General features: G+C 52.4%; 2 protein-coding genes across 2 annotated transcripts; one reads left to right on the top strand and one right to left on the bottom strand.

Annotated features, from left to right (window-relative positions):
- Positions 1-459: 459 nt before the first annotated feature.
- Positions 460-3,170, bottom strand: RPA12 (DNA-directed RNA polymerase I RPA12). The gene has a single exon (XM_002367297.2). It carries the CDS (start codon positions 2,708-2,710, stop codon positions 1,664-1,666), a length of 1,047 nt encoding a protein of 348 aa, XP_002367338.1. The 5' UTR covers positions 2,711-3,170; the 3' UTR covers positions 460-1,663.
- Positions 3,171-3,565: 395 nt separating this feature from the next.
- On the top strand, positions 3,566-13,840 carry TGME49_250050 (hypothetical protein). Its single transcript, XM_018780921.1, has 6 exons — positions 3,566-6,807; positions 7,369-7,852; positions 8,468-9,907; positions 10,580-10,677; positions 11,272-12,171; positions 12,716-13,840. The coding sequence occupies exons 1-6, from the start codon at positions 3,950-3,952 to the stop codon at positions 13,404-13,406; spliced, it is 6,471 nt and encodes a 2,156-aa protein (XP_018635059.1). The 5' UTR covers positions 3,566-3,949; the 3' UTR covers positions 13,407-13,840.
- The last annotated feature ends 339 nt before the right edge of the window (positions 13,841-14,179 follow it).

Here is a 14,179-nt window from a genome sequence, read left to right as displayed (position 1 = left end):
GTTCTCGTCTGTGTCGCGTCGGAGTCTCTTGACCCAACGTCTGCCTGCTAGGGAGAAGCAGTTTCGTTGTCCGCAAACGAAGAAGAACGGTCGAGAATGTGAAGTGACGAAACTGTCTACACATCAGGAAGAACGCAGCGCTTTCGGACCTCGTCAACAAAGAGCTGAGAGGTCCAAACCACAGTTGTCCAGCTCGGAGTGTATTCTCCCCAGTAAAACTGCGACTCCCAGTTTATGATGTGTAACAGGAAGCCTCGCTTCAGGTGTTCTCTGGATGGTGTGAACTGCTTCCCGCTCCTTCGTGCCAGTTTCACTTTTTACTTCCGATAAATGACAGTTCTGCTTAAATTCAGGTTGAGACAAGAGACGCTTCAAGGAAATGAAGTGTGGGGTCAGGAAGAAGACAGTCAGTCCACCATACACATACAATGTACCTATGAATATATATATTTATATATACTCTCATTTATATATACATATGGATGTGTGTGTACATGGAAGGATACAACTGAGCATTGATCTAGGTGGACACAGGGTCCTTCTTCGTGTCGAGGCTGAGAAACGAAGGTTTTAGAGAGACAAGAAGCGAGGAGTAGCGAACCGAAGAAAGAGCGGAAGGCGACGCGGAGGGAGGTCACACTGAGACACGAGAGCAATCGCGAGGAACAGAGAATCGAACGTCTTCCACGCAGGAGGAGAAGCGGCGAGTTCGACACACCCCTCGAGACGAGAGGGGATGAGAAGAAGGGAAGCGCAGGGAGAAAGAAGAAACGCTCAAGTCGAGAAGAAGCTGTGACGATGATACCCCACCGACACCCGAAGAGAAAACAAAAAAGAAGAGAGAGAGAGGAGAGAAGTCACATACCCGAGACGAAACGACCACGAGGAGCGGGAAAAGAGCACCGGGTCCGGGGCGAGACGACCGTTGGAGAAAACAAAGACAACTAAAAAAGATGACGAACTGCGACAAAGAAACAATACGCCGTCGTCTTCAGAAAAGCACCGACGCAGCGCGAGACGAGCCACAGATCTCCCTGGCAGTGCTGGAGAATGTTTAGGGAAGAAAAGCAGGCGAGAACCGTAAAAAAACGGAACTTCTCGTTCACAACACGGCAAACAGCTTACGCGCTGCATGCACGTCAAAACTCCGCTGAACGCCATGTCTTCGCTTCTAAGACTCATTCGCCATCATAGAAATCCTAGAAATTCAACCTTTAGGTTCGCACATCTCCACGAGACAGCCCCCAAGAGCAGCCACCAATATACACATAGAATATAGAGACAGACGGAAAATACACGCTTGCATATACATCCATAAACATCCATATACACACATGTATTTGTAGCCACACCTGTAGACGGAGAGATACATACATACACACATATATATATATATATATATATGCACATGTATATATATGGATACGTGTACATATGTATAAACACATATATGTCTATGTATATGCGTGTGTATTTGAATATACGAGTATGTATCAATGTGAGTACGCGTATGTCCATCTTTGTCTGTACCTCTGTGTATGCCAACGTGAATATAAAGCAAGGCAGATGCGATTAGAGCATGCATGGAGATCTGAGGAAAGATGCTTGTGTCTGCGGACGCGACGGAGCGCGGTGAGCTCTCAAGCTCGTCTCGACCTCCGCCTCAGTTGTTGAAGACGCGCCGATGGCCACACTTGACGCATTCGTACATGACAGTCATTCCTTCGTCCGCGCTGCGTGCTTGGAAGGTGGAGAAGAAGGCCTCGCCATGCCCACAAGCCTCACAGGTTTCCTTGCAGACAACACCCTTCTTCGCGCCGGAGAAGGCCTGAACAAGACGCAGTTGCTGCTCGAGCAGCCGCTCTCCAAATCGCTCGCCGAGGAATCGCTGTTGCCACCATCTCTTCGAGAAGTCTCCCAGTCTGTGCTGTTTCCTCTGGCCGAACAGGTAAACGCCGTCTTCGGTTAACGCTCGACTCGCAGTTGCCGCGTTTGCCGTCTCTCCGAGCTCGCCTCCGTCTCCCCTGTTTGCGCCTTTGTTCTCCCTCTTCACATCTGTTTTGCGTTCTCCGTTGAGTTCTGCGTCGGCGGCTTCCGCTTGGTGCCTTCGGCGACTTTGCTGCATGCAGTCGACGAGCGAGTCCGACTCATTTGCGCCGTGGAGAGGCGCGATGTGGTGACCACAGCCTCTGCAGACGAGCGCTGCGGACGCGTCGAGCCTATCCTCCTCCTCCAGGAGCGGCAGCAGATCGTCAGCGACAGTGACGGACCGGCCGCAGTTCAGGCATCCGAGAGCAAGCAGCCAGTCGTACGAGACGCCCTGCGAGCAAGCAACCCCCACGAGGCTTCGAGCGTCTGCTGGACGGCGTCTCGGCTGCGCGCTTTCATCCTCTCTTTCGCTCGCCTCGGGGGCACCCGAAGGTGAGAGGGAGGCGCGGCGGAAGCCAGTGCCTTGGTAGATAAACTTAGCAGGTCCAGCGACGGTTTCTGCGTCGTCGCCTAGACGGTGCAGCAGAGCAAAGTACTCGACCGAGTCGTCCAGAGACTGCGCAGACTGGTGCAGCAACCGCTGACACGGAGAAGACTCCGGAGGCAGCAGAGAGGAAAGCGCGGAGTCCGCGCCAAGCGGCACAACCAGCGAGGACGCCGCCTGCGCAAGCAGCAGCGCGTCCGACGAAAGGGAGCGCGAAGAAGGGCGAGGAGGAGGCATGGTGAGAGAACAAGACGCAGACGGCGACAGAGGCGCAAGTGAAGAGGCGAGAAGAGAGCACAGCGAAGAAGAGAAGAAGAGAGAAGGACCGAACTGCTAGAGGAACGAGGGAAGAGGACGAGCACCCAAGAGAGGAAGTGAAAGAGCGCGGAGAAAATTGTGGGCGAGGAGAGAGAAGAGTCAAGAGGATCCCCGAGAACAGTTTCCCCGTTTTCGCTTTGCCAGCCGCAGAGGGGGGCGGGGGGAAGGATGAGAAGTTTGCGCGCCAGGCAACGAAGGAAAAATAGTGGAATAAAACGAAAACGGGGAAACACACGAAGAAGGACGTGTGAGTCTCTGCGCTCGAAAATGTCAGCGACTCAACGCAGATGCAGCGGCAGACGCTGGAAAAGAAATCGACGCCTGGAAGAAGGGGATCCGATGAGAGGAGACACCGGTCACGGAAGACGAAAAATAAGAAGAACGAGAAAACAGTCACGATCGGATGGCGAAGTTTCAAGACTTTGAGAGCGCTTCCGATTTTTTTCGCGCAATGCATGCAGAGAGAGAACGGGGCTGCTTCGCTCTTCTTTGCGGATCAAAGGAACAAGCTGCGGAGTTTCTCCTTTTCTGTGTACTTTCTTTGTGAAGCGGATCTCAATTGAGTCAAAAGATGCTGAGAGAAACAAGGGTGAATTCACTCCTGTTTCTGTGCGTTCCTCCAGAATATCTCGATGCATGCGACGAGCTCTCGGGAGCGGGAGTCCTGAAACAGCTGTCTCGTCTGTCTCTCAGCAACGCAGCCGACGTTATATACACAGTGTGCCTCTCTCTCATGCACGAGAAAGGCGTCTTTTTTTTCTTTCTTTGTTTGTTTGCTTTCTTCGTTGGTTTCTTTCTTTGTCTGTTTGCTTTCTTTGCTTTCTCTCTTTGTCTTCTTTCTTCCTGTCTTCTGCTTTCTTGCTTGCAGCTCCCTGTATACCCTCTTGCCTCACTTCTCTCGAGTGTGTTTTCGTCTGCTTTTCGAGTCTTCCCACTGCCCCGGGTGTCTGTACACCTCAGCGCGTTCGGCCTTCTCCGGAGGCTGGAGGTCGAGACGCTCGCGTTCCGAGAAGGAGAGGTTTTCTCTCGTCCTCCAGTCAGTCTTCACAATGAGGACGCAGAAGCGTTTCTCGTTGAGTCAGTGCTTTCGCGTTTCTCCCCAGTCGAACAGAACGCCTGAATCTCTCGGGGAGCCTCTGCCTTCTGCAGAAATCGGAGATGCAGGCTCGACTGTCTCTTCGTCCTGCTCTCGTCTGCCTTCTTCGCCTTTGTCCTTGTCTCTTGCTGCTCTTCAGTCCCCCTTCCTCTGCTGCTCTCTTCTTCTGTCCGGACTTCTCCGAAAGCTGCCGACGACGTTCTGTCTTCTCTATCTCGTCTGCGCGCTCCCCAAACGCGTTTCTTCCTCCTCTTCATCCCGTTCACTCGGCGCAAATCCGCAGACCTTTTGGTTGCCCGCCTTCTGCTCTTCCGCGGTCTCACGCGTTGCTCTCCGTTTCCTTGCCACAATCGCTTTCTGTCTTCTTTCTGACGTCAGCCGCAAACACTGCCGGGAGTGTATCTCCCCCTTTTTTTTCCTCCCCTCCTCAGGCTTCTTCTCCGTTTCCTCGCTCTCCTCCCGTCCTTGCCGGTTCTCTCTCTCAGGCTTCTCTCCTCCCGTCGCGTCCTTCCTCTCCGCCCTGTTCCTGCTCTCTCTCTCCTTTCTCTCTGCCTCTGAGGTTGCGGCCTAAGAGGCTTTCTCGCCTGTTGCCTCTCCTCTGCCGCTGGCGAAGTGCAAGAGAAGAAGGAGCGACGGTAGGAGAGAGAGAGAGAGACGAGCGGAGAGCACGAGGTCGAGCGGATGTTGTCGGGTGCTCCTGCATCTCACGGAGTAATGTGGAGGGTGACCGAGCGTCTGCGAGACTCAGTCTCAGCGACGTCGACTCCAGAGAGAGAACCACGAACCAAGCGAACCGGAAGGCAGAAGAAGGAGAAGCAGGAGAAGAAGGTGAGGACGAAAGAGAAAAAGGGAAGCATGGTGGAGAAGAACAAGAAGATGGAGGTCGAAACGCGAGTCATCGGAATAAAGGCAGAGAATTAGACGAATTCGACAGGCGAGGACGTGCAGAAGCAGAACAAGCAGAGAGAGAAAACGAGTATCTTCGAGGAGAAACAACAGCAAGATCAACTGCGAATTCCCCGCAGGGGGAAGCGAAGCAAGACAGAGACGTTTTTGTTTGTGCACAAGACGAGTCTTGCCGTGGTGTCGAGACGCTCAGAGAGAATGTCGACCATTCTCTTTCTTCGTCCGTTGAAGATGTAAACGGTTTTTTTCTCCGGGCCTCTGCTGCTGCATGCATGGGGCGGCACTTGGTTCTCCCGCTTTCGTTTGAAGTTTTGGAAGCGCTGCAACGAACCGAAGCAGGTCTTTTCCGCGGGGAAGGACAGGAGACGCTCCAAGCATATCCATGCAAAAGGCGTTCCTGCTCTGCTGTGCGTTCGTCGCCTAGCTCTGACGTAAGCGACAGCGGGTGCGTAGGAGGTAAACGGAAGGGGGACTCGCGCGAACGCCAGGACGACGAGAAAGCAGAAGACGCGAAGAATGAAGGAGAGGGACGTTGTCGCTGCTCTCTTTCTCGTCAAAAAGAGCTCGTCGCAGAGAGGCGAGAAGGAGTGGAATGCCTGAAAAGCGCAGGTGACACTGCTTCCTCGTCTCCGGCCCTCACGGCAGTGAGTTTGTTCGTCTCCACCGCAGGGGCTTCGCTCGGGTCTTCTCTCGGAGAGAAACGCAGGATCTGCGTGCTTCTCCCGCAATCCCGGGAGCGCGCCGGAAAGAACAGAAGACTTGCAAGGGAAAGCGATGCGGAGGCGACGACGGAAAGGACGGCGAATGAGTGTGAAGGCTGTGCGACAGTGGAAGAGGTATCAGGGAAGCAGCGATCTGAAGGGATAGGTGGAGCCTTTGAAGCCTTGATGAGAGGAGGTCTTTCATCCATTTTTTCGCATGAAGGCTTAGAGGTCGAATGCTGTGCTCTCACGGAGCTGCGACAGCGCGTCTTGTCGGCACTCAGTGCGCAGAGCAGACACCCGAGCCGTCTGTCGTTCTGTCCCTGCAAACGCATGGCGAGAGAAGCGAACGCGGAAAGTGAGAAGGGCCAGCGAAGCAGACAGCGAGACGGCGACGAGGAACAAGACAGACAACGCTCAGACGATCACACCGAGAAGGAAGGAGACAGAGACGACTCAGACGGGGCATTGAAACAAAAGAAGGAAAAAGCCAAGACAGAGCGAGGCGTAGCTACACTCAACACGAGCTGTCGATCTGAAGAAGGAAAGCGAAAAAGAGAAGGAGAGGAGCAAGAACGAGAAGGAGAGACACAAGGAAACGAAGGAGAGAAGCAGCAGGAAGAACCGAAAAATCACTTTGTTCTTGTCGTTCCTGTGCGACACAGTGGCTTGCCGCCGGGTGCCTGGAGGCTGCCGAAGCGCGGCATCGAAAAGAGTTTGCGGAAACGACGAGTTTCGAACTCCGCGTTTTGTGAACACTCTCTGGAGTGTCTCTTCCCCGACGCGTCGTCTTCTCTGAACTTCGGAGACGAACTGGAGGAGACTCTCCACCTCCTCGCCCTCTGGCGTCGTCGACGCGAAACGGCGCGACCGGCGAAGGAATCTGCCCGCGTTCCGAAGCCGCGAGTAGAGGCGGCAGAGATACAACGAGGAGAGGCAAAGGGGAAAGATGGAAAAGAGGAAGGAAGAGACGGACAGAAAGAAGGAGAAGGACAGAAGGAAGGAGAAGGACAGGAAGAAGGAGAAGGACAGAAAGAAGACAGAGAAGACGAAGACGAAAACCAGAAGAAAGGAGAAACGGAGGGAGGGAAAGAAGGAAATGAAGAGGAAATAGTTCACGAAGATCTCCAACGGAACGAGAACGAATGCAGTCACGTCAGAGGCAGGAAACGAAGAGAGGGAGAACCGGTCGAGGGTCTGAGGGAGACGAGCTTCAGTGTCGTCCTGCTGCTGCTTCCCTCGAACGATATTTGTGGCGGCAGCGCGAGAGGCATGGAGTGGAGACAGGACGAAATTCAAGCGACGAAGGAGTGGTGAGTTTTTCTATTTTATCCGCGTTTTTAATGCTTTGATCATTCTGTTTTCTGAAGGAAATGCGACCAAACTTCGAAAGACACACTCTCTCGAGGCTGGCGGTCCTTGCCGACCTTCAAGCAGGTTCTCGTGTCGTTCAACTTCACAAAATAGTCAACCTGTAAACATTTCGTAACTACCAAAATCCCTATTTTCAACAGTTGCAGCATCCAGGATTCGAGCTCGTACCTTCAGCGTAAAAGAAGCCAACTTGCCCACACTTACGCACACACATCGGTGCCGTTATATATATATATATATATATACTTTCATATGTATATGTAAATATATGTATTTGTATATAGATACAGAGAGAGATATCATGCCTGCAAATACAGATGCATGCATATAGCATGCCTGCATACACATCAGTACATATGTAAGTATCTTCATATATATGTACGCATGAAGCATGTCTTTATAAACACCCGTATCAACATATAAGTATGTCGATATACATATATACACATGTGTACATGGGTTTGTACGAAGTGCGTCACGTTTGTTCGTTCTTTTTTTAGGCTTTCGCGTTGTTTGGAAGTGTCAGACTTGAATTCAATCAGAGTCCTTTCGTCTCCCTCGTTTTCTTCGTTTGTCGAAGGAAACGCTTCGTCTCTCTCGTCTTGTCCTTCTCCATCTGTGACTTCCTTCGTCGAGGCGCCGCTCGCCGCGGCAGCCGAGAAGGCGAAAGCTAACTGTCCGGACTCGTCTGCTCAGTTGCGTGGTGGAGTCGAGGGGAAGGCGCAGAACGAGTGCGAAGTCGGCGAGATCTCTCCGCATTCGCAGCTTCCACCGAAAAGAAAGACAAACTCGGAGGAGAAAAGAGAAACGCCGAGGGAAGGCAAAGACTTCCTCGAGGCTGCACCGCCTCTGGAGCGTCTCCGCGAAGCCTCACTCACCTATCAGAGGGCGGCCAGTCTCCTATTCTCTTATCCAAGTTTTCTTCAAGGGCAAGAAGACGAGATGCGTCGCGCCCTTTACAATACTTCTCTTTTTCGTCTCTGGGTCAGTTAAATTGTAAACGAAATGAAAATGACACAACAACCTCGGGAGATCGACGCTTCCGTGGGTCGTTCTCTTCTCTCTGTTTTCGCCTTGTGTTCTTTCTGCCTGTCTCTGTGTGGCTCGGAGGTGTGCGGGATTCAGCCACACACGAGTCTCTGCTTTCACTGCATAAATACATATATATACATATATATACATAAATATATATATATATATATATAAATATATACATATATATATATATATGTATATACATGTACATACGTGTGTATGTGGATATTTGTATCTCAATATATGTATGTGTATATGTGTGTCAACATGTGTATGCATATGTATACATTTATATATATATATATATAGATATAGATATATATATATATATATACATAAGGATATATATGAATGTCCATATGTAGGTAAGTATAGTTATTTCTGTGTGGAGACATCTGTAGCTGAGTACGCTTTCGGAATGCATATATGGCAAAGAGAATGTGTCTCGCTCGTTGTACTTGCGTACTTTTGCTCAAGCATGCCTTTGGAAGGACAGACGTCTCTTCGCTCGAATTCACATTTCTCGGTGTTTTTTTCTTCTCTGCGTCATGCATGCGCGTCCAGGTAGTTCGCCAGCAAGCCAGGCGTCTCCACCCCGTCGACAGCGTCAGCCGACAGAGAGAAGTTGCAGCTCTGCGTCGGCGCCTGACCACCGGGGGATATTCCTGGAGATTCGACACAGAAGACGCGGCAGCGTCGAGTTCGCGAGAACCGTTTCCCTCACTGTTCTCTGCTGGACGGTCTTCGGGAGACACGACGAAGGATGCGACACAGCGACCTCTCGACCCAGACGGCGCCGGAGCCACCGCGCCGTTCCCCGGGTGCGCGTACGCCGCGTCTCGACTCGGGGGGAAGCGGAGCTCGTCGCGCGCAGGCAGCGTCGCTTCTTTCCTTTCTTGTTTCGGTAGCTCACCAGAGAGCTCATCTTCTGTTGAAGGTCCACAGAGGAGAGAAGAGAGAAGAGAACTGAATGGGGAGAGAGAAGGCGACAGCAGGGAGTGCGTCGACGGCGGCGGTGGTGTGGACACAGAGCCAACGGACGAGACGGCCGTGGAGAGCGAGAAAGGAACAAACGAAGCCGTGGGTGACAGGCCGAGCAGAACTGCCTTGAGAGAAGGTCCAGAGAGCAGCGAGTCGCGGATTGTTCAGCTCGCTGAAGACGCAGCGAAACGAGCACAGGCTGCTGAACTCTTCGCTGCAGATTTGCATGCACTTCCGCTGTCGAGGTTGCTGGTGGAACGGGAAGCGAAGGAAAAGATTCGCCAGGAAGTTCGCAGACTGGCAGCTGTGGAGATGAAGTACCATTTCTACAGGGCCGAAGTGTGCGCGATGCATGCATACTTCATGCGACGCTTCTCGCCTTCTCTCCAGGCCGGCGAAGTGGCGAGGGCAGCAGGCAGCGAGGCGCGGAATCAGCGAGAAGCGAGCGAAGCAGCGAGACAAGAGGGAGAGGAAGACGGAGAAGAAGGAGGCAAGGGAGGGGGAGACGGAGAAGAGGCGGAGAGAGAAACCGGACATCGAGAGAGAGAAAAAGAAGAAAGAGAAGAGCAAAACGGAGAAGAAGACGGCGGAGCGAGAGACCCAGTCGGCAGGTCTGAGGGAGTTCTGGTTTCGATTCCAAAGACGAAACGCAGAAGTTTAGAGGGCAACGAAGAAGCCGCAAACGCTCCAGATCCGCCTCGGAGTGTTTGGAGGTTCCAGACGAAATCGTTAACTGGTCTTCGCGCGGAAAGAGAGCGAACTTCTGCAGATCCTGACGAAGACTCGCATGCCAAGTCTGCAAGTCGAAACGAGGCAGAGCCACCCCAGGAGGAGGAGGTTGCGGAGGTTTTGAGGCAGCGCGAGCGTCTCAGCGTCGCTCAGGACTTTCTGCGGGGGCTTCGTGGAGTGCGGCGAGAGACAGGAGTCTCGAGAGAGGAGACCGACGAAGAGTTTGGCGGTTTCGAGACCCGGCAAACAGAAGCAGTCGAGCGCCTCTTGCGTCTTTACTCAAAGCGAAATCTGGTGGGTGGACGCGAGAGGGCGGTTGGCGCGCGTTGGGATTCTTCTCGTGGTAGCGTTTTTGTGATACAAAACCTGCAACGATTCTCTCGCTTCCAAGCCAAGAGTTATCTCTGGGTCACGCTGATATCCGTTGCTACGATGCTTGCATCTCCGCGCGTCTGTATACGTTATATTTAGAGAGATGTATAGGTGTCGTATCTACCTACCGTTATGGACATACAGATATGCATGTGCATACGTTGATAACGAGCTCTCTCTGACACCATGGAGATGTGTTTGTATTGCGCGCATGTCTGTCTTACGTGATCGTGTATTTCTGTTGGTGGGTGCGTATACGATGTCCCCGACCCATGGTCTAAGAAGCGTTGGATCGCCCACATGAGACAAGGATTTTTTCCACTGCATTCGAATTTTTCTAGAAAGGGTGAGAGTTTAGACGTTTCTCCAAGCAGACAACGAGGTCGACAAAACTCCATCTTCACATCTTTCAGTGCCGGCATGGATGGCACGGCGACGCTGAGTGCAGCGGAAGGCTTAGGATGTCTAGATACTCTGGCGAAGCTGAAGAATCGATGCGAGGTCTTTCCGTTTTTCTCTTCTTGGTACCGAGTTTGAGACGTGGACGAACGACGGTCGTCGAGTCTTTCCCTTTTGCTTGCTGTCTTTTTGTAGGGGTCGAGAGAGAGCGTCGTTCGCCAAGTGCGATTGTTTAATCTTCGCTTCGGGCCATGCAAAGAAAATCCGCTCGAGACACTCAGACGCCTTACACGGTGGGCGAGGCGTTTTCGTCGTCGGCACAGTTTTCCATTCACTACAGCACTTTTTGGGATGATTAAAACTTCCAACAGTCGCTTGTTCTTTTGAGGCCTCCTCACCCTCCACGCGTTGCGCATCTCGATAAATGCATGCACAGTTGCCCACAGTCAGACAGTGGCATGCGTACGCGTTTGTGTAGGCATGCGTCGTTTGACGTAGATGCAAATCCCTTGACTCTCCAGTATTCACCAATGGAGAAGAGTATACGTTTCCTGCGTGCCAGTAAATTCAACACCTATGGACGTGTCTCTGGCTTCTTATATATATATATATATATATATATTTATTTATATATATATATATATATTTATATATATATTTATATATATATATATATATATAATTCCACTATGTAGCACGAATTACTTCATGCCCTTCATACCATAAATCTATATATATACATATAAATGCATATATGGACGCATATGTGTATACATGTGTAACCGTATCTCTTTGTCTCCCTGTATATATGGATCAAATGTGGAGAGGTCGTATCTTTCTTCCAGATGTGTGTTCCGAGATGTTCGTTTTTTTGTGTTTTCTCTCAGAGTCTTTTTCCTCGCCTCTGCGTCGTCGCCTCCTATCGCAGCCGGCAGCGCGGATGTCTCTGCGTTTCCTTCTTCTTGTTTTCCGTCGGAATGTTTTGCTTCTGCTCCGCACGAGAGCACACCGTTTCTTCCTTGCCAAGACTCTTCTTCCTTTGCGTCTTCTCTTGCGAGATCACAAACAGCGAACCGATCTTCTTCGCCTCCTCCGTCTTCCCTGCAGCCGCCTCCTGTGTCTCCAACTCCCTCCGCGTTCTCCTCCTTCAGTCCCTCCAGCTCGCGACCTGAGCTCCGAGGTGACGTCTCCTCCGCTAGCGCTTGCTCTCTCTCGCAGAAGTCGCATGACGACCGCGACGCTTGCCTGTCCGCCTCTGCGGCAAGTCGCCCCTGTATGCGCCCAGGCACGCCGCCAGGCTGTCCCTGGGCGCATGCGTCTCGCCTCGCCGTGTGGCTGTCTCACTGCATGCGTCTGCAAGTGATCAATGCTCTCTGGCTGCTGCAGGTCCTCCAGGAGCGTCGCCTTCTCGCTTCAGAGGTGTCTCTCGGAACCTTTGCCGCTGTTGTCTACGCCGTCACGGAGCCCCTGTGGCTCGGGAAGGCTCTGCGGCTCTTCTTCGCTCGGCACAGACGAACTGCATGCGTGTACAGTTCGAGCACGGATGCAGTCGCCGGCCGCAAGTTCCATGAGGTGGTAGGCGCCTCGACGCGGACGCGGCGGAAGCGCGAAGAACTGAAACGCAGAGAGACGCGCTTGGAAGCCGCCAGGCGAAAGGAGCATGAAGGTCTCTTTCAAAGCTTGTCGAGAGGTCGTGAAAAATCGCTTTTCAGAAGTTCTCCGCAGCTGCGCGCGCTCCTGACAGGTCTGAGGAAGCCCCGCCACAAGCTTCTCCATCTCCAAACCAAGTAGGCGAGAGAGGCCAGTCGTGCGACGCTTAAGGAGGTGGGGCGGATGTGCAAAACCTTTTCACGGGAACGCAAACGTCTCTCTCCTGATGGCGCGTTGTGTGCCTTTTTCCGATGGCAGCGATGCCCCTTCTGCTGTGACGCACACATGGCGATACACAAGTCGATTGCTTGTTCGTTTTTCTGTTGTAAATACACGTCGAGAGAGGCAGACCTACATCGCGTTGTCTTTGAACGACAGACTCTGTGGATACTCCATGTAACGATGTGTTTGTTCCTACATCAGCGTACACATTGACCTACGCCTCTTGCAGAGTCTATGGCTCTGGTCCGCTGGCCAAAAGGCGAAGTGGCTGGTATTTCATGTCTTTTTCTGAATCAGAATGCCTTCTCTTCTGTCGCTGCGACCCTCGTGTTCTGCACACAGCGCATTGTTCTTCCCCATTTGCACACTTTAGCATTTTCGTTTTTCCATTTTGAAAATGCTGTTCGCAACAGCCCTCCCTCAGTCCAGCTGTCTGTGTAAACTTTTCTCTCCACTCAGATGTGGGGTCGACATCGCCGTCCCCCTCGCGCGCCGCGCCGCGGCTGCATGTGTGGAGAACTGCATGCAGATCGCTGCATGCAGGGGCTCTCAGTTGCCTTTCGGGGAGAGCGAGGAGTCGCTGTGCCGCGACTGGCCAGCGCCAGGGGCAGCTGCGCGCTCCGAGACTGCCGCGCAAGGAGGGAAGCAGCCATCCGCTTCACCACCTCGAGAATCGTTTTGCCGAAGCGAGAGCGACGCTCACGCGTCTTCGACACTCTCCGTCGGTGCATGCAAGCCTCCCTTCCCCGCCAGCCCTTCCGCAGAAGCAGGTCCGCCTTCTCAGGTATCTTTCCAGTTGAAGAGAGTGGCTGGGGAGAACAACGCATCACACGCAGGTCGGAGGGCGACAGGGCCAACCGGCACCGTTGCCTCCCCGCAGGAAACGCTCCCAGGTGTCCTGACAGCCGAGGAAGGCGGCGCGCGCCTCACGGGCAGTTTTGGGAGGGTCGGATGCGGCCATTTCGTGGAGCAGTCGTATTTTGAGGAACCTGCATGCGCCTGTGCAGCAGAGTTGAGGAAAGCGATACTTCGGCATGCAGTCCAAGTGCTCACGCAGGTTGCTCACCTGCCTCCAGAGGATGGCGGCGTTCCCGCAGCCGCCATCGAGAAAGCGCGAAGAGCCGCTGAATGTTTGTCTTCAGTGTTTTGAGTTGATGCTTGTTTTTTGGCGCAGATGCTGCCCACAAATCCACCTTCCGAGGTGTAGCTGCGTGCCTGTCTCAGAGGCAAGCATACGTACGCGTGAGTGTTGTTGTGTGTATGGGGATGACCTTCTTGGGGTTCGGTAGAATACAGCTGTTCGTTTTTACAGGTAAGACAGAGTGAGGGTGTTCTGTGTCAAGGTCAGTGGTAAATTAGTAAATTAGTAAAGCAAATGTAGGAATCCAAGGCGCTGCGTGTAAATCGTTCAGTCAACGCACAACGAAGGAACAGGTCCTTTTGTCTCCACAGCAGTTTTTCGAGAGACATGCGTGGCAATCGCTGACGACACACGTTTTGCGCGCTTTCAAACTTTTGCTCCCCCTACGAAGTCGAAACTCAGAAAATATGCGAAAATCGGTTTTTCTTAGGCGGCGGTCCTGCACGTTTGCCTTCCCACATGAGCGTAGTCCTATGGATACCAGTACTCGGATACCAATACGCATATGCATTTACGCATTTGCATGACTTGTACCAGATGTTTTTATATCCTTCATGGAGAGTCAACACACTAGCTGAGAACATCTCTCTACAGTCGTAGATCTAGATAGACGGATAGATACGGATGAAGAGAGACTCGAACTAGGTTGAGATCGATAGACATAAGCAGAGGCAGAGTGGCAAATCCGGACACGAACGGAGTTAGACATGTATAGAGAGCCAAGCAAATCGAATAGAGGTAAAAGTTTGTGAGTTTTCTGTGCCTCCTGAAGTCTTTCTGAA

The sequence above is a fragment of the Toxoplasma gondii genome, chromosome XII, assembly GCF_000006565.2.
Source record: "Toxoplasma gondii ME49 chromosome XII, whole genome shotgun sequence".
In the NCBI taxonomy this organism is placed as follows: Eukaryota; Apicomplexa; class Conoidasida; order Eucoccidiorida; family Sarcocystidae; genus Toxoplasma; species Toxoplasma gondii.
Note: the sequence above shows the minus strand (reverse complement) of the source record. Positions and strands in the feature narration are given on the sequence as shown.